This window comes from Lissotriton helveticus, chromosome 3_1, assembly GCF_964261635.1.
Source record: "Lissotriton helveticus chromosome 3_1, aLisHel1.1, whole genome shotgun sequence".
Classification (NCBI taxonomy): domain Eukaryota; kingdom Metazoa; phylum Chordata; class Amphibia; order Caudata; family Salamandridae; genus Lissotriton; species Lissotriton helveticus.
In genome coordinates this window covers 292,380,678-292,401,999 of record NC_136061.1, presented here as the reverse complement: position 1 = coordinate 292,401,999, position 21,322 = coordinate 292,380,678, and the positions used below count along the sequence as shown (strand labels likewise).

The 21,322-nt window shown below is 45.1% G+C and overlaps 1 protein-coding gene across 1 annotated transcript in view; it reads left to right on the top strand.

Moving 5' to 3' along the window:
- The window catches only part of RPS6KB1 (ribosomal protein S6 kinase B1), a 503,223-nt gene that overhangs the window by 161,735 nt on the left and 320,166 nt on the right, over nucleotides 1-21,322 (top strand). Inside the window, exon 6 of the mRNA XM_078679829.1 lies at nucleotides 12,924-12,981. Coding sequence (XP_078535955.1) covers nucleotides 12,924-12,981 — 58 coding nt within the window. The remainder of the gene's footprint in view (nucleotides 1-12,923; nucleotides 12,982-21,322) is intronic.

The following is a 21,322-nucleotide window of genomic DNA, read 5'->3' as shown; positions in this document are numbered from 1 at the left end:
AAAGGTTTTGTATGAGTGAAATGCCCAGCTAACTAACATCTGTGAAACCTATGGTTTTTTCAGTAAATCTAGATATATATCTAGATCTATATCTATCTATATCTAGATATATATCGATCTATATCTATATCTAGATCTATATCTATATCTAGATGTATATCTATATCTAGATATACATCAATGCACTTAACATCATATGCTGTGCAATCAAATCGAGCATTTAATGTAGGGAACGAGAAAATCCAATAAAGTGAAATATAGAGGAAATCACCATTGCAATTCAAAACGTGTGCATGTTATCGAAAGGTCAAGTGACCAGTAAATGGGCGTGTGCCAAGAGAGGTAGATGAGACGTAAGACCAGCCACCTTATTATGTTTTCGCCCCAACGGGATCTGAATTTGTGGTAGACTTTTTTGATGGGCGCTTTCTTTGAGCCCTTCTACAGTTGTGAGTTTCATTTGGTATCAAGACTGCTTTTTCTGGTTGCCATTCCTTAAGCAAGATAGGTCAATTAGTTCCATGCATTTAGCATCGCTCAACTACTCACACTTCACCCCGAATAACGTTGTCCTAAAGCAGCTTTCTTCCCAATGTAATGATTCTTTGCTCCCCATTACCCTTCCCAACTTTATCAAATCAAAGGGGAGCAGTTCAACTGACTTAACTCCAGGCATGCAGGTAACTATTATATCTCATGCACTAAAGAGATCAGGTCTGATGACCAAGTCTTCATATAGTACTGGGCAGCAAGAAGAGGAAAGGAGGTCTGGAAGAATAATTTCTCATTGGATTTTGTTGTGCATCAAGATGTGCTACACCTTTGCAGAGGGGTCGTCGCTGAGGAGAACCGGAGCACACTCCGTCAGGGCAAAGTCGTCTTCTGCACCCTTGTCAAGAGGAATCCCCATGTCTGAGATTTGCATGGCAAGTGCATGGCTGTACCTTCACAACTTTACCAACCACTACTGGTAGGGTTTGAGTGAGGAGGTAGCCATTTTGCAGTCTTAATCCTTAAGAATGTCCTCATCTGATCATTCCTTCAAACACTCCACCAGGTAGGGGCACTGCTTGGGAGTCTATTGAAAAGATGAGGAATCTGCAGGTAGAAGTATCCATGAGGAGAAAAAGTTACTTGCCTTCGGTAATTATATTTTAGGTGGATACTCCTATCTGCACATTTTTCACCAATCCTGCCCACCTACTCATTCTGAAGGATAGTCATAGGCGCTTGATTACCAAGGTTCTAAGTTAGATTGCTATACTACACCGCCTCTAGGGATACAGATAAAAACGTGCTGGTGACTAACCTTGCAGTGCTGGGGTGGAGGCCATTTGGCTCCAGTGAAGTCTCCACTTCTGGTGTTGAGATGAAGCCAGCACCACCTGCCAGCTTGGAGGAGCTTTGCCAAAGGTTTTTGAATACCGACTAGCATCTGGGATATTCAAGAGGTGTAGAATGTGCAGGTATATAAGTATCCAACAGAAAGATAGGTTCGAGGCATGTGGGCTGCTGAATTCATATCTATAGCATAGATCACCGCCTAGTGTTGGGTCCGGATGATTGCACATTGTTGTCCTGGAAGAGTCTTCGAAATATCACGAGATAGGTGGCTCCTCCCCTGGACTACAGTGCGCATGGGCATCGACTCCATCCCCAGATTGTTTTTTTCCGCCATTGGGTGCGGATGTACTTTCGTTCTCTCAGTTCGGAATTGACATAATTCTTGAGGCCAAAAGGCCTTTTTCTCTCTATCGTCAGTATTGTTCGCGTTCGGTGCCTGGTTCTGTTCGGACTCGCCTTCCGAGTTCGACATCCAGGGAGTCTCGTAACTCTTTGGAGCTCGAGGCCCAGTCGACGCAGCAAGACCCTCGACGACGCGACATGGAACGGAGCCCGTTCAAGAAGTGTCCCATGTGCGGATCGAAGTACCCGCACATCGACATCCACCCGGTGTGCAACAAGTGCCTGTCGCCGGACCACGATGAAGCCAACTGTATGGCTTGTTCCAGGTTTCATTCGAAGAAAACGATTCGGCTTCGGCGCGTGGCGCGCATGGAGGCCCGGCAGTCGGCCCCGGCACCGGTGGACATCTTCGAGAGAGATGAAGCAGACAAACACGACGTTCACCTGCAGATTTCGCCTCCAGCGGAAGAAGTCGAATACGGCCCTCAAGTGGATGTCGAAGAACTATCTTTAGCAGACGTCGTCGACGAGGTAGGAGACGACGATGAGGCCTATGGGGCCATGGAAGATAGCTCAGAGGACGAGCTATGCCCCGTTCGAACACTTACAAAGGCTCAGGTCGAGGGATCGCCTATCGGCCTTACCCAAGACCTTCTACCTGAATCCACGGCCCCGCCTCCCGGCCCGGCTACGAACACTTCGACGGAGCTGCCATTAAAGAAATCGAAACCGAAAGTGAAACCTTCGGTGTCCGAAAAACCTAAAGTGGTTCAGGCGTAATCGAAAGCGAAACCTTCTGATCCACCGTCGACACCCTCGTCCTCCGAGGTGTCTGGAGAGCCCAAGCCGAAGAAGCCTGTCGACCCGGCCAAGTCGGTGAAATCTGTCCAGCCGCAGCAGACTAAAGGCGTCGAGCTGAAGCCCAAAAAGGCCGTCCAGACTCCGTCAAGCAAGGGCGTCGAGCCGAAGTCCGGATCGGGCATCGAGCCGAAGCCGAGCAAGGGCGCGGCACCAAAGGCCGCAAAGGGCGTCGAGCCGAAGACCAGCAAGGGCATCGAGCCAAAGGTTGGTGCCCCTAAAGCCGTTGCCCAGGACACCAACACAGGCACGCCTCGGACCGACCAGCCAAAGTCGTCGACGATCGAGTCTTCCCACGTTGCTGGACCGAGGTCGTCGGTAGTGTCGGCGAAACCGTCCGCTTCATTCACGAAGCAGGTCTCGGACTCCCTCAAGCGTATCAGGGACAAGGCCTCGGCGGAAGACCCCAAAACGCCTTCGGCTCCGAAACAGTCGGTCCCCACCTCCAAGTCATCGACGCCACTCCTCTTCACGTTGCCGCCGAAGGTGGCACCGAAGGCCTTCGCACCACGGGCGGCGCCCGCAGCGAAAACGCACAGTGCTGTGGGGTCGACGCCTGCTCTCCCGGCTGAGGGCTTGACGCATCGACCACCATTACTGGAGGAACAGTCGGAACGTTTCATCGATGCCGACACTGGGAAGCTTACGCTTTACAAGCGAAAAATTACGGCGACGACGCCTTTGGAGTCGTATACCATTCCTTTAAAGCGCAAAAAGCCTGCTTCTGATGCACCAGTCTTGGTCGAACCATTGACTCCTCGGACTCAAAGAATTGCCACGCCCTCGCCAACTTATTCCAATGCCGAGGATGCTGGGGATCAGGATGACGAATACAGCTTCCCCACACACGCTGACCCTGATGCACAACAGGACGCATGGGTGGACACAGGTGACCAGGGGGATCAGCAACCCACTCTCGACCCTCAGATATACAATATCAAAACGTCTCCCACTGAGGATTCTGCGGCATTCAATGCCTTGATTGAAAGGGCGACTAAGAACCACGACGTTGAACTTCATGCTGACCCTGTGAAGGTGGACTTCCTCTTTGACACTTTTTCAGCAGCTGAAAAGACTGTGAAAACCCTCCCAATGCTGAAAGGGGTCCTCAAACATGCTGCGGACATTTTCAAGGAGCCCACACGGGCAAGGGTGGTCAACCCTGGAATTGAAAAGAAATACCGACCAGCACCTGGCGATCCCACTTACATCAAGGGCCAGTAGCCATTGGACTCTCTGGTCGTTTCTAATGCCTGCAAGAGGGCGAATTCGCAAACCACTGGTGAAGCTCCTCCCCCGGACAAAGAGTCCAAAGTGCTAGAAGCATCGGGAAAGAGAGTAGCAGCTCAGGCGGCCAATATATGGCGTATCTCTAACACGCAGGCACTCTTGGCACGCTACGACAGGGCACACTACGACACACTAGAGACCCTGTTGCAACATCTCCCAGACCAATATAAGGAGGCTGCGGAGATGCTTATCCAGGAAAGGAAGCTCATCTCCAACGCTTCAATAAAGTGTGCACTGGACGTTGCCGATACTGCAGCCAGGGCAATTAACACCAGTGTGATGTTAAGACGACAGGCATGGCTCAGAATCTCTGGATTTAAGCCTGAGATCCAAACTACCATCCTCAACCAGCCAGTTAACCCTGACAGATTATTTGGTCCTGAGGTGGATACAACCTTGGAAAAAATAAAAAAGGATACCGAGACTGCCTAGTCCGTGGGAGCTCTCCAATCCCAACAGTTTCGGGGGAGCACTTTTCGTCGCTCAGGCAATCGGGGTGTTTCCAGAGGCCAGATGTCCCAGCAAACACAATTCAATAAAGGTGGGGCGCAATCCTCTTACCCCAAACAGAATAGAGGAGGTTATCGGGGCAACAACGCCAAGGGCAGAGGCAAGGGCAACAACAACTCCCGTTCCTCTGCCTCCAACAAACAGTGACGCCCTGTCACTGCCCCCCGACCATTCCACGCCTGTCGGGGGGGAGGCTCCAGCGGTTCCTGCCAGTCTGGAAAACCATCACCACAGACAGATGGGTCAGGAAACTTATCCAGTACGGCTATTGTTTGGAGCTCACATCAACTCCACTCAACATACCACCAAAACACCGTCCTATGTCCACAGAGCATTCGCACTTATTGCAGCAGGAGGTTCTTGTCATGCTGCAAAAGGGCGCTATAGAGCTCGTACCAGTGGAGGAGGAAGGCACAGGGGTGTACTCCCTGTACTTCTTAATCCCGAAGGACGGGTCTCTCCGGCCTATTCTAGACCTCAGGCCCCTCAACCAGTACATTCTCTCAGAACACTTCCACATGCTAACGCTGCAACAGGTTCTTCCGCTCCTCAATCAGGGAGACTTCCTCACAACCGTAGATCTCAAGGATGCTTACTTCCACATTCCACTCCATCCATCACACAAAAAATACCTCAGATTCACCATTCAAAATCGGCATTATCAATTCAAGGTCCTTCCTTTCGGAGTGACCACAGCCCCCAGAGTGTTCACCAAATGTCTGGCGACAGTAGCGGCGCACCTCAGGAGACAACACATCCATGTCTACCCTTATCTGGACGACTGGCTGGTTCAGGCAAAGTCGGCCCACCAGTGCGCCGCCGACATGTCCCACACCATTCACCTTCTTCACAGTCTGGGGTTCTCCCTGAACTATCCAAAGTCGCACCTTCAGCCAGGCCATGTGCGGCAATATCTAGGTGCAACGATCAATACTCTGGCAGCCACGGCTCAGCCAACTTCAGCGCGGATCAACAACATCCAGTCGCTAATCCAACAGTTCCAACCGCAACACTCGCTTCCTGCGAGAGTGTTCATGCAGTTGATAGGCATGATGGCCTCCTGCATTTTCATAGTCCCGCACGCCAGGTTACATGTGCGTCCGCTCCAGGAATGCTTAGCGCATCAGTGGAATCAGGCTATGGGACAGTTGAAAGACCTAGTGTTGGTCACCGGTCGGGCATACAACTCTCTGCATTGGTGGAATCCACACAACCTTTGCAAGGGCCGACCGTTCCAAGAGCCTGTCCCACAGATCATCCTGACAGCGGACGCGTCTCTCCAAGGATGGGGAGCTCATGTACTCCATTACACAGTGCAGGGACTATGGACAATACAGCAAAAGAAGATGCACATCAACTACCTAGAACTGATGGCAATCTTCATGGCACTGAAAGCATTCCATTTTTTTCAATTAATTTTATTATGTTTTGGCTCTCGATAAGGGCCACATAAAATTCACAATACAAATTACAGACAGAAGAAAAAAAGAAAAAAAAAAGAATTCAATCACACATACGAAACTAATTGCATCCATTGACAAATAGACAAGAGAAAACAATGTCAGACCTCTCCAAACTCCTTAATAAATAGCTAAAAAACCTTTAAAAAAATAAAAAATGTGGAAGCAAAACATTTCATTTGGAGGACAGTATAGAAATTGTAAAAAAATATTTTAATCAGAAATACCCAGTTGGAGACATATTGGTTTTAACCATTTAAACCGCAATGGGCGAAGTGCAGGACAAATCAGCAAGACATGCATACGATCCTGAATACTCAAGTTACAAAAATTGCACATAGAAGAGGTTCCATACCATTTGGATAAAAGTAAATTTAGGGGCAATAGATCATATCGTAAAAGAAACCATAATCTACGAACACCATGTGGCATATTCCATGTGGCATAGGGTTGGGCCAACTTCATAGAATAAGAATTAAGGAGGAGGTCACAACCCCCTTTTTCTTGTATTGTATTCTTATCTGTTTGAAAACATAGTTCCCACGATGCCTGTTTTAGCAGGAGTTTTAGCTGTGTCGATGAGTGAAGGAATAAAACACTTTCATCTAGCTTTAAAAGTGACACATCTCTTCTAAAGTTCCTTACTAATCGTGAGAACTCTTTAAAGTTGCCCAGCAATTCATTTTTAAGGAGGGCTCTCATCGACCCTGATTCGGCTCTAGCCAAGCAAACCACCCATCTTACCAGGGCACATAGTCCCTGAACCCAGCTGCTCCTGAGACCGAAATCAAGCCTACATGCGGCCAAAGAACACGAGGTGTTAAGGGTAGATAGGGATCTTAAGAGTTTCCCTTCAATTTTATTACAAAAATCCCAGTGCTTCAGCTCTATAAGTTCTATGCCATATAATATCGTAGGAGGAATCTTTGCCCTATACACCTCAAGTAAACGGGCGAAGTGTCTCTTTCCAGTGGCAAGATAGAAGAAATTTAAACCTTTGCCATGCGCGAGGGCTTTACGTGAACTATGCTCGATATGGGGCCTCTCACTCAAATTGGCCGCAATTATTTTACCCAAAAAGGTATAGGATTTAACAACCTCTAATTTCTGGCCACCAATAAACCATCCAAAGTTTTCAGAACTGCACTTCTTTTTCCCGGCAATACACATAATTTTACTTTTAGATGTATTAATCTTCATACAATGGGAATCAGCAAAAACATGTAGAGCTTTCAGCCGATTAGCGAGACCTTTGGGAGTTAAATCTAAAACAAGAATATCATCGGCATACATAAGACAAGAGATAGGGGTCCCCCCTACCACCGGAGCTATACCCACACAAGCTGTCAAGGAAGCAGGAAGGTCTACAGTGTATAGGGAGAACAGTAGTGGGGCCAGAAGACAGCCTTGTTTGAGGCCGTTCAAAGATGGAATTCTATGCGAAAGTCCCCTTTCGCCCCCTTGGAGAACACTACACCATGTTTCCCTATGGAGAACACGCAAAAGATCCAATAGATATAATGGTAAACCAAGGGCTGCTAACTTTCTCCACAGCGTTCGACGATCAACTTTATCGAACGCCGTGGAGAAATCGATAAACGCAGCGAACACCACCCCCCCTCTCACATGTGTCTATTTATCAGTAATCACATGTAGGGTGGTGAGATTGTCTAATGTACCGTGACCCCTACGGAATCCAGTTTGTTCAAATGGTAGAATATTATTCTCCTCGATCCAATTGTCAAGTAAAATTAAAATACATTTAGCGAAAACCTTTCCAACTGAGTCGAGGAGAGCAATCAGACGGTAGTTCATGGGGCTATCCCTAGCTCCCTTCTTAAAAATAGGGACCAATATACTTCCCCTCCAAGAGGCAGGGACCTTTTTAGTATCAAAGCAGGATTTAAACAATGGGCAAAGAATCTTACTCCATAGTAATGGATCCTGCTTCAGAACCGTCATAGGGAGTTCGTCAGGTCCCATTGCGCCGGACGAGCGCATGTTCTTTATGGCCATTTCTATTGTTTTCTCTGTAGGATAATTAATCGGACCCTCAGATGTTAAGTCAGGGTCACTATCTACAGCCGATGTTACGTTCCCTGCATACAGCTTCCGGATATAAGAGGACCATACCTCTTCAGAAATAGGGATGGGAAGAGGGCTCGTTCTAGTGCCGCATCCCTTCCCAACTATGGACCAAAAATCTCTAGCTTTGCCATGTGCAACTGCCTCCCGCAAGTTTATCCATACTGAGTCTTCCTTCTCCTTTTTCAGTCTCGCTTTTAATCTGGTTCTCCTTCTTTTTAACCTCGCTATTTCTTTAGCTAGTTCACCTGATCTACCTAAGAATTGCACTCGCACTAATTTATTTATTTCCTTATTCAGGATGCGCAATGCACTAGGAAAAAATACCTTTTTCCCTGAACCACTAACCTTTTTTACATCTAGAGTGATCTTCCTCATTAATTTTTCAAAGTTAGCAATTTCGGAACCATACCAATCATTTAGTTCTAATATAGTTTTGCATAAAATATCATGCACACCTCTAATGGCAGTTGGGTTCCAAAAACATCTACCCGAAGATCCATGGAAGGTAACATCATTGTTATTGAGAGACCAAGACTCAGTGGGTGGAGGTTTTAGAGAAAGAGTTATGGTAATTATGCTATGATCACTTAAGGATGTAGGGGCTATCATAAGATCCTGGACACATGGAAAAATGTCATAATCTGAGATCACATAGTCAAGAATAGAGGCACTAAAAGGTGACCTATGAGTGAATTTCGCGGGCACATCAGAGGGGAATCTCCCATTTAAAATGAGCCCCTCAACTGCCGATAATTCCTCCAGCAGAATCTTCCCTCTTTTATTAGTTATTATTTTGTCTGGAAAGAGGGATTGTGGAATAAAGTGAGCCTCTTCTTTGGGTTTATTTCTAAATAGATTTAAACTAGCATTAGAAATTTTGCAGTTCAAATCTCCAACTAGGATAACTTTGGGTGGAGAAGAAACATTTTTAATCTGTCCAATATACTGAAATACATGCTTCAATAAAATATTATAACGCTCTTCAGGAGGGATATACACATTAATAATTACGACATCAGACTTATTCGGAGAGCTGGGGAGAGTTGCTATTGTTAAGCTTGAAAAAGATTACTTGAATCAATATAATGGGAGAATCTCCAACGCAGTTTGTTAGTTAACAAGCAAGCAATTCCCCCTTTAGCATGACCTTTCCTGGATGGGGCAGCCGGTGCTTCCAACACATAGTAATCCTTCCCTACATAGATATTATCAGTGCACCATGTTTCTTGGATGCAGATCACATTTGCTCCCAGCGAGAATAAAAAATCAAGCTTCTCTGGACTACTATGTATCCCAGCTGCATTCCAGGAAATAATTTTCAATTGATGATGGAATAATTTGGAGTTATCTGTGCTCTTAGTTGCAAGGGCACTATGCAACCAATTCCACCGATGATTGTCCTCTGATGGCGAAGAGTTCTGGATTAGTGGAGGAGGCAGTGCCTGAGAGACCGAACGTTTCCCCTTAGAGACCCAAATCTTTAGATCTTTAAACGGAGAAGAAGCCCCATCTAGCTTATCACCCTTTTGGGTCATCCCGTGGGGAGAAGAGGAATTACCAGAACTAAAAGCATTCAAAGTACATCTGTGCAACAAGGTCGTGTTGATCCGGACGGACAACATGACAGCCATGTACTACATCCAGAAGCAGGGAGGTACACACTCTCCACAGTTGCCTCATCTGGCTCAGAGCATGTGGAAGTGGGCCATTCAAAGGAACATCTTCCTCATGGCAGAACACCTCCCAGGCACGGACAATCAGATGGCGGACCTGCTCAGCAGGTACAGCCACCAGATGCACGAGTGGGAGATACATCCATCAGTACTCCGCCCGTACTTCCAGAAGTGGGGTCATCCACAGATAGACCTGTTCGCCACAAGGGAAAACGCAAAATGCCAAAGCTTTGCCGCCAGGTTCCCTCACCCACAGTCGCAAGGCAATGCGATATGGATGAACTGGTCAGGCAGATTTGCGTACGCTTTTCCCCCAGCACCTCTCATACCGCTGGTGGCAAGAAAGCTAAAGCAACACTCGATGACTCTCATCCTGGTTGCTCCAATGTGGGCACGCCAACCATGGTACACCACGTTTCTGGAACTCTCCGTGGTACCGCATCAAAGGCTACACCTCACGCCCACGCTTTTGACGCAGAGCCATGGCGACATTCAGCACCCAGATCCGCAACAGCTCAACCTGGCGATCTGGCTCCTGAAGTCTTAGAGTTTGGCTACCTTGACTTGCCTCCTGAATGCATGGATATCATACGGGAGGCAAGAAAGCCCAACACCAGAGCCTGCTATGCAGCAAAATGGAAGTGGTTTGTCATTTACTGTGCTACACACATCAACCCGCTAGATGCATCCACTCCCAACATCATCTGCTATTTGTTACATCTTTACAAATGCAATCTAGCATACGCTTCCATCAGGATACACTTATCCGCCATAGCGGCTTATCTCCAGAACAGGCAGCATCTCTCCGTCTTTAGAGTGCCTGCCATTAAAGCCTTCCTAGAAGGCCTGAAGCGGGTCATCCCTCCCAGGACCCCGCCAGCTCCTGTATGGAACCTCAATGTGGTCCTCACCAGGTTGATGGGCCCACCTTTTGAGCCTCTACATTCATGTGAGATTCAGTTCTTAACATGGAAAGTGGCTTTTCTCATTGCCATTACGTCTCTGCGATGTGTTAGTGAGCTACAGGCGCTCACTGTACAAGAGCCATTCATTCAAATTCACTCCAACAGGGTGGTGCTGCGCACTAACCCTAAATTTCTTCCTAAAGTGGTTTCGCAGTTCCATGTCAATCAGACCATTGAACTGCCCGCATTCTTTCAAAACCCAGAAACAGTTGCCGAAAGAATGCTCCACACTCTTGATGTCAAACGAGCCTTGATGTACTACATCGATAGGACCAAAGACTTTAGGAAAACACAACAACTCTTTAATGCCTTCTCAGCCCAGCACAAAGGCAACCCCATTTCCAAAGCAGGTATAGCCAGGTGGATCGTTAAGTGCATTCAGATTTGCTATCACAAGGCTAAGCGCACTTTAACGGTCCCTCCAAGAGCCCACTCCACCCGAAAGTTGGGGGCCTCTATGGCTTTCCTTGGTAATATCCCTTTGGAAGATATTTGTAGAGCAGCCACATGGTCTACACCACACACATTTACTAAACATTACTGTGTAGATGTGCACTCCAAGCAGCAGGCAGCTGTAGGGCAGGCTGTCTTAAAACGCTTTTTCAGACTTCTGCAGCTGGCACAGGCGGCCGCCGTTAATGGAGGGACTGCTATGTATTCTATGCTATAGATATGAATTCAGCAGCCCACATGCCTCGAACTGAATATGCTACTTATCAGTATGCATCTGTTCTTGGCATGTAGGGCTGCTGACATTCATATCGCCCGCCCTCCTCCCCGGCGCCTATAGCGGCTGCAGACTTTTTAACACTTACTCTTAGCATGGCCATCGTGTTGGATTCCAACCAGCTGTCCCACACCACGGAAGCGAGGATGGCCCCAGTCCTCTGCCCCTATCTGTACCGCAATACGCCTATTCATACACAGCGCATGTGCAGCCAGGAAAAGGGAAGAAGGTGGGTATAGTCCCAAAAAGAAAAGAGAAAATCCCAAGACTCTCTTTTTTGCCAAGCCGACCCAGAGATATACCTATACAGGTCTTCTATTCTGCAGAGGAGAGAAGAAACAGAAAGAAACAAAAGAACTTAATAAGGCAATAATGTCCTCTCACCTGAAACACTCACAAAAATACCCAATACGCCCAACACATCCCTGTTCCCCTCCTTACTTGATAAGCCCAGCTGTAACGTCTGTTTAAGGAGTCTTCTAGGATTTACGGAAGTCACAAGAATCAGGTCCTGACTCCAGCCCAAAAGTACGGAAAAAACGAAAGGACACCCACTTTTATAAACAATAACGGGGAAAAAGTCTCCTGACTGCAAAAAAAACCCGATGTCAATGGTCAGTCCACAAAAACGTTATTCATGCATAACGGTAGTTCTAAGATGTGGCCACAAAACTAACCCAATACCTAAAAGACGCTGGAACCTCTCTGCTCCGTAATTGCGCCCAAATATCACATAACGAGGCTGATAGCCTACAAAAAGTCCGGAAAACGGGTGAATCCGAGGTAATAGAGTAATCCACTGCCCAAACGCGCAGGCGATGACTAGGCGAATTCCAAGGATAGAACGAGGTCACAGGACACTACCTCAAGTAGATAACAAGCTTGCTCGTCGTAGAAGGCACTCCAGTGTCCAAGCGAATTCACGAGCAGCAAGCCACTTCCCAGAGCAGAACGAAGCCTCGCTCTGCTCAGTCCGATATCAATTTCAATCCCAAGTCCACAGATTATTACCCGTAGACCAAACATCCAAAACCCGGTAGAACCCAACCAGGCTAGAAACCAAGCACTGTTCCCGAGTGCCGGCCCCTCTGATAAGGGAAAAGAAGGAGGGGCTACAAAGGAGGCTACCTCTGTGAGAGAAACAGAGAGAGGACACAGCAAAGAAGCAGAAAAAAAAAGGTAAATGCAAGGCATCTAAGCCCCCGAATTCCCAACACATCGCTTACACTATTACACTCCATCTTTGCCACAATGGCTCAAAACAATCTGGGGATGGAGTCGATGCCCATGCGCACTGTAGTCCAGGGGAGGAGCCACCTATCTCGTGATACTTCGAAGACTCTTCCAGGACAACAATGTGCAATCATCCGGACCCAACACTAGGCGGCGATCTATGCTATAGATATGAATGTCAGCAGCCCTACATGCCAAGAACAGATGCATACTGGTAAGTAGCATATTCATTACCGAAGGTAAGTAACCTTTTCTTCTTGGTTATAGGAAACTGGAATGGCACTTCAAAATAAACTTTCCAAAATAACATTATTGGCCTTCACAATAATAAGCAAACATGGGGTATCTAGGCTCTTATTCTTCAAGCTTTCTGGAAAAGATTTACATGCATTATTTTAATGGTTTATGAACGTTGTATCCTTTTCTCATACAGGTGGAGAACTGTTTATGCAGTTGGAGAGAGAAGGCATTTTTATGGAAGATACAGCTTGGTAAGTATTAAAAAAGCACATTTTCCTTCCCCCTGGCTCATATTGACAATTGGCTGGGAGTGGCAGTGTTTAACAATAGGAAAAATAATAGCAATGGTGATGCAAATTGTCTAAGTGCAACATTTAGTTCAGATTTTTACTGTGTCAATTTCGAAGTTACATTTTTTAAATTAATTGTGCCATTCTCTCTTTAACATCAAACAGGAGCATTGTTTGCAATTAGCCTTTTGGTTTTTTCTGATATTAGGTTGAAGATAGAAACTATGATGAAGCGACCCTCTATCAAAGGGACGTTTTGCTAGTGTTGCACCCATCTTACAGATCCTTGCAGCAGGTCTGCCAGAGTTCATATGAGGATTTTAAGGTTTTAAATAATTCGCCGAAGTGTAAAAACACAAGCATACTATAAAAAATGCACCCTGTGCTAATAGGTGTAGGGATAACTATGTGAATAAAAGGATTCCACTTGAAAAGGCGTCATGAATACGCTCAAATATGCAGGCTATCATATTCTTTTGTTGGTCATATTCTTTTATTAATGTCTTGGCCTCATCTAAGCCCTGTAATGACAGTACTGCCAAGGGTTTTTTTTTTTTAACTGCCAGGGTGGTGAAACAGAGGAGCTTTGCAGGCTCACCCTCTGTATTTACCTCCACCCAGCAGTATAGCAGATGCTTCTCTGATGCCCCGGTCAATTAGTGCCTGAATCCTACAATGGAGTTGAATTCACATTTTCCGCCATATTGCAGTTGTCTCCTGGGATTCTACAATAACTCTCTGGTGTCCTATTCCCCATAGTCCGCAGCCTTCTACCCCATATTTTCCAGCCTTGCCCCTGTTCTCTTCCAGACCTGCTTCGTTGGTGGATTTTCGACATGGGATTTTCTCAGTGATTGTACCACCTTTACGTCCTGGTGGTGACCCTTTAAATCACTCTTAATTGAAACGCCACCCGCACTATCGTGCAAATACTTTTTCTAATTAAATGACTGCCCTGGAGCACTAGAACTAACCTGTTCAGTCGCGCCTTCTCATTAATCCCATCCCAAAACTTAATCAACCAGATTCATTTGAGCTTCCTTCCGTTCCATTCCGTGGAGATAGCCCTCACATGTCACTAAGTTAATCACCTCCACTCACCTCATTCATTTTACACCAGTGCAATTCTTGACTTTCTGCAGACGTTCATACTGTTGGTCATCCTTCCAGGCTAGTGACCCAAGCTTTCTTGGTCATTATAGGAAATCTCTAAAGGCTCTTCTGCTTTATATTATTTAACAATCAAAACTACTTAAACCAGTCAGTGTTCATCAGGACTCCGTTCTCACTCTGCGCTCCTGCTGACAGAATCACTTTTTATTTCTCGCATCACTTGCATGCTGATTAGAAAATGCTGTTATATTTTCAATAGATCACATCCATCTGTCATTTTAAAATATTCAACTCACTCAGCTGTCAAACACTTGAGTGCCTCTGTTCACTAGTAGTTAACTCCTCCAAAACCGAGATAATTTACCCACACCTCCCATTCCTCATAGAAAAGTCCATACTTATCTCTGATGATGTGTACACTGAATTAGTGTAACTGTCTTCTAACTCATCTACCCAATTAAAGTGTTGATACTTCATAATATGCTGTCTTCTCACATGAGATCCCAAAGATACAGGCTAGGTTGGTCCCCTGCTAGATGTCGAGCCTACTATAATTTCTCACTTGTGTGCAAGCTATCCATGATATGGTGTCTGATTATGCAGCTATGATACTCTAATGCCATTCTTAAATCTGTCATTCTAGATCTACTAGTCAAACTGAAAACCTCATCCCTCATGTTTTTTTGCGATCTTCCCAGAAGCTCGGACCTACTTGCGAGCACCCTCCCCAGCCACATATGACGTATATGCTGCCTTTATTAATTCAAACAGACACTGAAATCTCACTTCATGCAACTCAAAAGCTTAGTCTCCTGACCATCGAGTCTTTCCTACCATCAACTCTGACTTATCACATTTAACCCTGCCCACTCACCCCTGGTTTAAATAATTATTCTGTTCTAATTCTGGTTTAGGATAAAGTTGTGATTTTTTTGACATTACTTCTCAATGTCTGAGAATTATCCAACCCATAAACCACATTGTTTCTTGCGTAACCACCAAAAACTTCTCCTTTTCCTATTGTAGTTACTTGTTTGTTTATATAGAACATCTGTTTGAAGGGGTCCTGAACCTCAAAAAATACAAATGCAAAATAGAGACCAACCTGTTTTGTTCGGGATCACTGGCTGATTCTGTGGCTCTATTCTCCACCTTCATCTGTTCCCCTATCAACCTTGGAGATTTGAGCACTTTAGTACAGAATGTTATCTTCAGTAGTGATGCTTCAACAGTAGCTACCTATTCAAATAACTCATTACACTTCATGATCTACCTTTCTTTTCAAATATTTGGCTGGTTCCCTGAGTGCTATGCACTCACTTAAAGCCCTCTTTCTGCTGTCTTCTCAAATCTCCTTAAGTGGCACAAGGAGGATTTGACATTATGCATCCACTAACTTATGATAGGCATTCTCCCACAGAGCCCACAATCCTAGTGGACCCCAGAAAACTGAGGCTGCCAGAACACACAACCCAGCACCCGAAGACTAGGCCAAGAACCCCAAAAGCCTGGGCCAGACTGCCATGGAATTGAGTGATTGACATCTTGGCACCCTAGGCACCCTAGGGAGGTCTTCATCCTTAATCCTGAATGCATTCCTCCTCCAACAATCTGTAAACTCTTTTTGGAATGAGGGGGTGTATAAATGGCAGTACACATACTGTCTCTTGATTCCATAGTTTTCTACCTGTTGTGTGTGGGAATGGGTACTAGAAACGATCTGGTACTATTGCATATAGAATGCTGGGAAGGCACATACACTGATACTTCTACACTTACAGGGAGACAGAGGCTGGCTGAGCTACCCCAGCCTGCTGGAAGAAGATCCTAGGGCCTAGGCATACTCAGTAAATCTGGACCAGACTCCAGTTTAACCATTTTCCATCCCATTTTACTACTTCCATTTCCACACAAATTTACTGAAGCATCGTTCCATTTTCAGCTATCATTTGTCTTAAAATCTCATGATTTTTTTGATCCGGGTGAAGCTCTGTTTTTCATGAGTCTCAGGACAGAACCAGTTCTTATTATACTTTAGAAGGCATTTGAAGGACTAGTTTTGTTGGGTGGGTGAGGCAAGCAGTGATAGGGTGGAGAGGAGGGTGAGACAGGAATGGTTCTTGTTTTAGTAGTATTTTAGGTATGTCTCCTAGCCCATACTCCTATCTAAATCCAACTAAGGACAATATCTGTCTCTCCATCCCTTTGAAGTTAATGGCCTCCAATGTTACAGCTATGCTGAAGACCGGTAGCCGATAGTCTAATTTGAGCTCCATCCATTCAGCAAAGTTTTTGTGATTGCCTCCTATCTTTTTCTGCCTGAATGTTTGTCATCTCAGTACACCTTCTCTCCCCTTGACAGGAAACAGTTCTTTTCGCAATTGGTATCGCCTTAATTTCAGATAAGAAATCTCACAAAGTTTCACCGTAATAGCATGTAATTCAAATCCAAAACCAACCTGTATCATAAGGTCAAAAGCATAAGCGTTTTCCAAGATACCAGTAAGTAATAGCCTTCAATCCTGAGGGCTCCCGTAGCTGTAAAATCACGAGTACGTGACCAGTTACGACATATCGGTCTCTCCAACAGTATGTGAATCGCGTACTGTTGGAGAGACCGATACATCGTAACTGGTCACGTACTCTATTTTTGGAACTGCTGATATTTGATTTGAAATTAAAGAAATTCATTTGGACAAGACCTAATTGGAAGACTTTGATTCCGGGACAACACAGAGAACAGATTGATGTAACATGACATGCCTTTGAGACCTATGAACTGTATTGATATTGTTGCCTCGTTGGCTGAACCATACTTGTAATAATTGGTTTACTACCATTTAACACTTATTTTATTTCAGGTAGTGCTCAAGGAGGAACTGTTTCTGTAAGATATGGGGTCAACTCCCACCAGACTCAGTTGTGCATACTGCATGTAAGCGGGCTAATGCCCAAGGTACCGGGAATGCCCAGTCACCAGATAGAGAGTGAAACGTTTGATGTAGTGGGTAAACGGATGGCTACAATCTGCCACCCATGGTGCATTACCAACTCAGTCTGTTTACTCTCCAAATATGATAGAGCCCAGTGGAGTGGGACGGGGGACCTGATCCAACACCTCTTGTATCAGTATAAACCGTGCGCACAAGAGTTGGTCACAGTGGGTCAGACTATCTCTAATACCACCATCAGGTGTGCTCTGGACACAGCAGGCACACCTTGCGCAAGAGTCATTAGCTCAAGTATCCTCACTCGCTCTGTGTCTGATTTCAAGCCAGAGGTCCAGGAGTATCTGATCGACCTGCACTTTGACTGGGATAATTTCTTAAGGAGGCACATAGGCCTACAACCAGAGCCTGCTATGCAGTCAAATGGAAGAGGTTTGTGCACTATGGTTGTCCTAAACATATTGCTCCTCTTCAAGCGGCAGTAGGGGACATTGTCTGCTAGCTCCTCCACCTTCTGAAATCAGGCCTTGCATACACCTCTGTAGGGCTTCTCTTGGTGGCTATTGCTGTTTGCCTTCAAAATAGACAACTGACCTCCCTTTTTAGGATCCCAGTCATCAAGGCTTTTATGGAGAAACTCGAACTGGTTTTCCCACCAAGGATGCCTCCGGTTCCCATGTGGAACCTCAACATTGTCCTAACCATGTGTATAGGGCATTCCTGTGAGCCACTGTACTCATGCACATCACAATTTCTGTCTTGGAAGGTAGGTTTCTTAGAAGCTATCACTTCTGTCAGACGTTTCGGTGAGCTACAAGCACCTACCCTAGAAGAACCCTGCTTCCTACTCCAATCAGACAAGGTAGTCCTCAGGACAAACCACAAGTTCCTTCTCATGGTGGTCTCTGACTCCCACCTAAATCAGACTGTAGAACTACCAGTGTACTTCCCACAGCCAGAGTCCATGGCGGAATGAGCTCTTTGTACTCTGCATGTCAAAAGAGCACTCCTGTATTACATTGATAGGACTAAGTCTTTCCGAAACAGACAACCGTTCTTTGGTTCTCGCTTAAAGCCACACAAAGGCTATGCTCTCTCTCTAAATCCAGTAATGCACTCTGGTTAGTCAAATATATACAGACCTGATGTCCCAAAGCCAAAAGACATTTGCCTGTCCCTCCAAAACCACACTCAACACATAGAGGTTCTATGACTTTCTTAGGTAGTATCCCTGTAGGTGACATCTGCAAAGCAGCTACCCAGTCTACCCCCATACCTTCGCTAAATATTGCTGTGTGGATGTTCAATCTCACCACAAGCTACAGTTGGCCAGGCTGTCTTACATGACTTTATCAGTCTTCTGCACCATCCAAGGGCTAGCCACCACACACGGGAGGACTGCTTTAGAGTCTATGCACAGCATGTGTATCTACAGCCACACATGCCACAAACGGAAAACGTTACCCTGTAAGCATCTGTTCTCTTCCAGGGGATACTCATCAAAGTCATAAGCACTGAATAGTCCCGCCCATGTGCGGGATCCCGGAGCAATAGCCAATAATATGCATATATCTACATATATAACACGTAATCCTGCAGTACGCCAACATACTCCAGCGCAGCAATTACAGGTACAAACCACTCGAGGGACTCCAATAAAGTTTCTCAGTGCTTCTTTTTATTTAATGGCATCCAGTCAGTCTAGGCCAGTGCCCAGCATGACGCGTTTCGACAGACCCAGTCTGTCTTGATCACATGACACGCCACAGTTCTCGTGATACATGTGAAACTAAAGATGGTAAAGGCCAATGGAATGCACTTGAGTCACCTCATCAGTTCTAATGTCACATGATCATAGACATAGAAAAAAGATACTTTCCATATACATATGTTTTTAAGATATAATAGTTATGCTTCACATTAATTTAAATTGCAAAGTTTAAATGCATAAATACATAAATAAATATTGAAGATAAAATCAATAAATATTATTTCACACATACAAAAAAAAAACATGTGATGACATCAAATAAATAGTAAAGGGAGATAACCATTTCTACTATTGTACAAATAACATTTGATAAGTCCTCATGTATAAATATGTGCAAATGAAGCAAATTCTCTGTAAACATGTGACACTAGTGCAAAAAATGTATCTTTAGGATCTAATAGTCGATCAAGACTCGTGTAAATATTGCCAAAAAACGTGCTAAAGTGCAGAATGTGCAAGTGTAAATATCTTTATAAGTTAAAATTTTAGAATAGCAGCAGTAATATATTCTATCCCAGAGCCCCGGGAATTATGCCCATAGATAAAGGACAGATAAAACGTAGCAACAGTTACCCAAAAAAATGTGTATGCAATCAACCATGAAGTCAAAAAATTATACACAATCAATACTAATGTAGGGAAATGATCGATGGGCCAGTGCCCAATGACTATACTAGTCATCACGAACAAAAAATCAACAAGGAGGTAGATATTTATAAAAGGGAACCTAAAATTGAAAAGGAACCCCCAAAGAGGTAGTGACAGTACATAGGTAGATAAAAAACTAAATGGTCTCAGCAATTAGACTTAAGGCAGTACCATAATGCAAGAAAGAAGATTCATTTGTAAGGATGGTATAAGGAAGACAACAGACTGATTTATAAAAAATTATGTAGATCCTCCCCCATGTTGAGCCCGTTCGGCATCTTCGTATCGAGCTCCAGGATGAATCTACTTTCCAATTGTCTGAGCTGACGCTCGCGGTTTTCTCCTCTATTTTTAGGAACCGCCCCTATCACAAAGTAGTCCAGATCTTTTAAGTTATTATTATGGGCTAACTTAAGGTGCCTGGCTACAGGATAGTTAGGGTCTGAGTTAACTACTGCCCTCCAATGTTGGAGTAAGCGGTTGTAGACTTGCAACTTAGTGCTGCCGACATATCTTAAATTGCAAGTGCAACGTAACACATACACCGCATAATCAGTGCGGCATGTATAAAATCCATCAATCTATATATGTATATGTATGTATATATATATATATATATATATATATATATATATACACATGTATAGCTTCATGTATATATACAGCCTGAAAAACACCATGTTAGGCTCCAAAACTGCCATTATGCATGTAAAACGTTTACATTTTTCCAAATAAAGACATAGAAGTCACCATATATGATATATGTAAAGAAGAAAACTGCCCTGAGTATCTTTGAAACACACAACCTTTATTTTCAAAGGTAAAAACAGGCAGGATCATAGAGGTAGGTTTAGCCTAGACAGGCTACATAGAAAACAATTGGAAAATTGGCGCCGTGCCTTTAAGATCTCCAGGAACCTCCAAGCCCCATCATGCACCAGAGGTGACAGTTAGGTCAGTTCTATTTTCCGCCTCCTTTCTGTGAGGATCCTGGAGCATTGAGCTCGCCAGTTGGTGATATTTTATCACTTTTTTCTGGTAGAAAGCTAATTTTTTTTACTTAACTCGACGTCTTTTGTCTCTATCTGACTAATTGAACAAGTTTTTTTTACTTTTGCCTTTTTTTCCAGTCAAAATGCCGGCCTTATTCAATAAGTGCCCGGCCTGTGGTAAAAAGATGGCCAAGTCAGACCCTCATTCGGTCTGTATTGCTTGTTTGCCTTCATCCCACAAGCCAGACCAATGTTGCCACTGCAGCAAGTTTTCCAAGAGAACCCTTAGAGAGAGGGAGAAGATCAAGCTGCATTCCTTACAAGAGAGAGGAAAGGAAACAGTGAGTGGGCGAGAAGAGAAGAGCATCATTGAAGGAATCCCTCTTCTCATCCTAGAGAGCGCAAAGAAAGGTGAAAAAAGAAGGCATTGGTCTCCTTCTTTGTCGAGGGACAGATCGTCATCCAAGGTACCTCTGTGTCAGAGTCGGGGTCAGAATCGCCGTTGAGACATCCGTCGACGTCGAAACATCCCTCGCCGTCGAAGCATCCTTTGTTGTCGAGACATCCCTCGCCGTCGAGACAAGGTGAGAAGAGACAGAGGATGAGGTTGTCATCCACGCGTAGGCGGTCCAAGTCTGGCTCGCCTACGACGTCAAGAAGCCGGGACTCGACGTCGAAGTTTGCTGCTGAGAGGCTCTGGATCGAGGTCGCCGGCGAGCGGTCCAATGGCATAGACGTTGAGCCGAACACCAAGGGTTTAGACGCCGAAGAGACCCAGCCATTTGACGTCGAGACACATGCCATCAACGTCGTCGCTGAAAAGATAGACA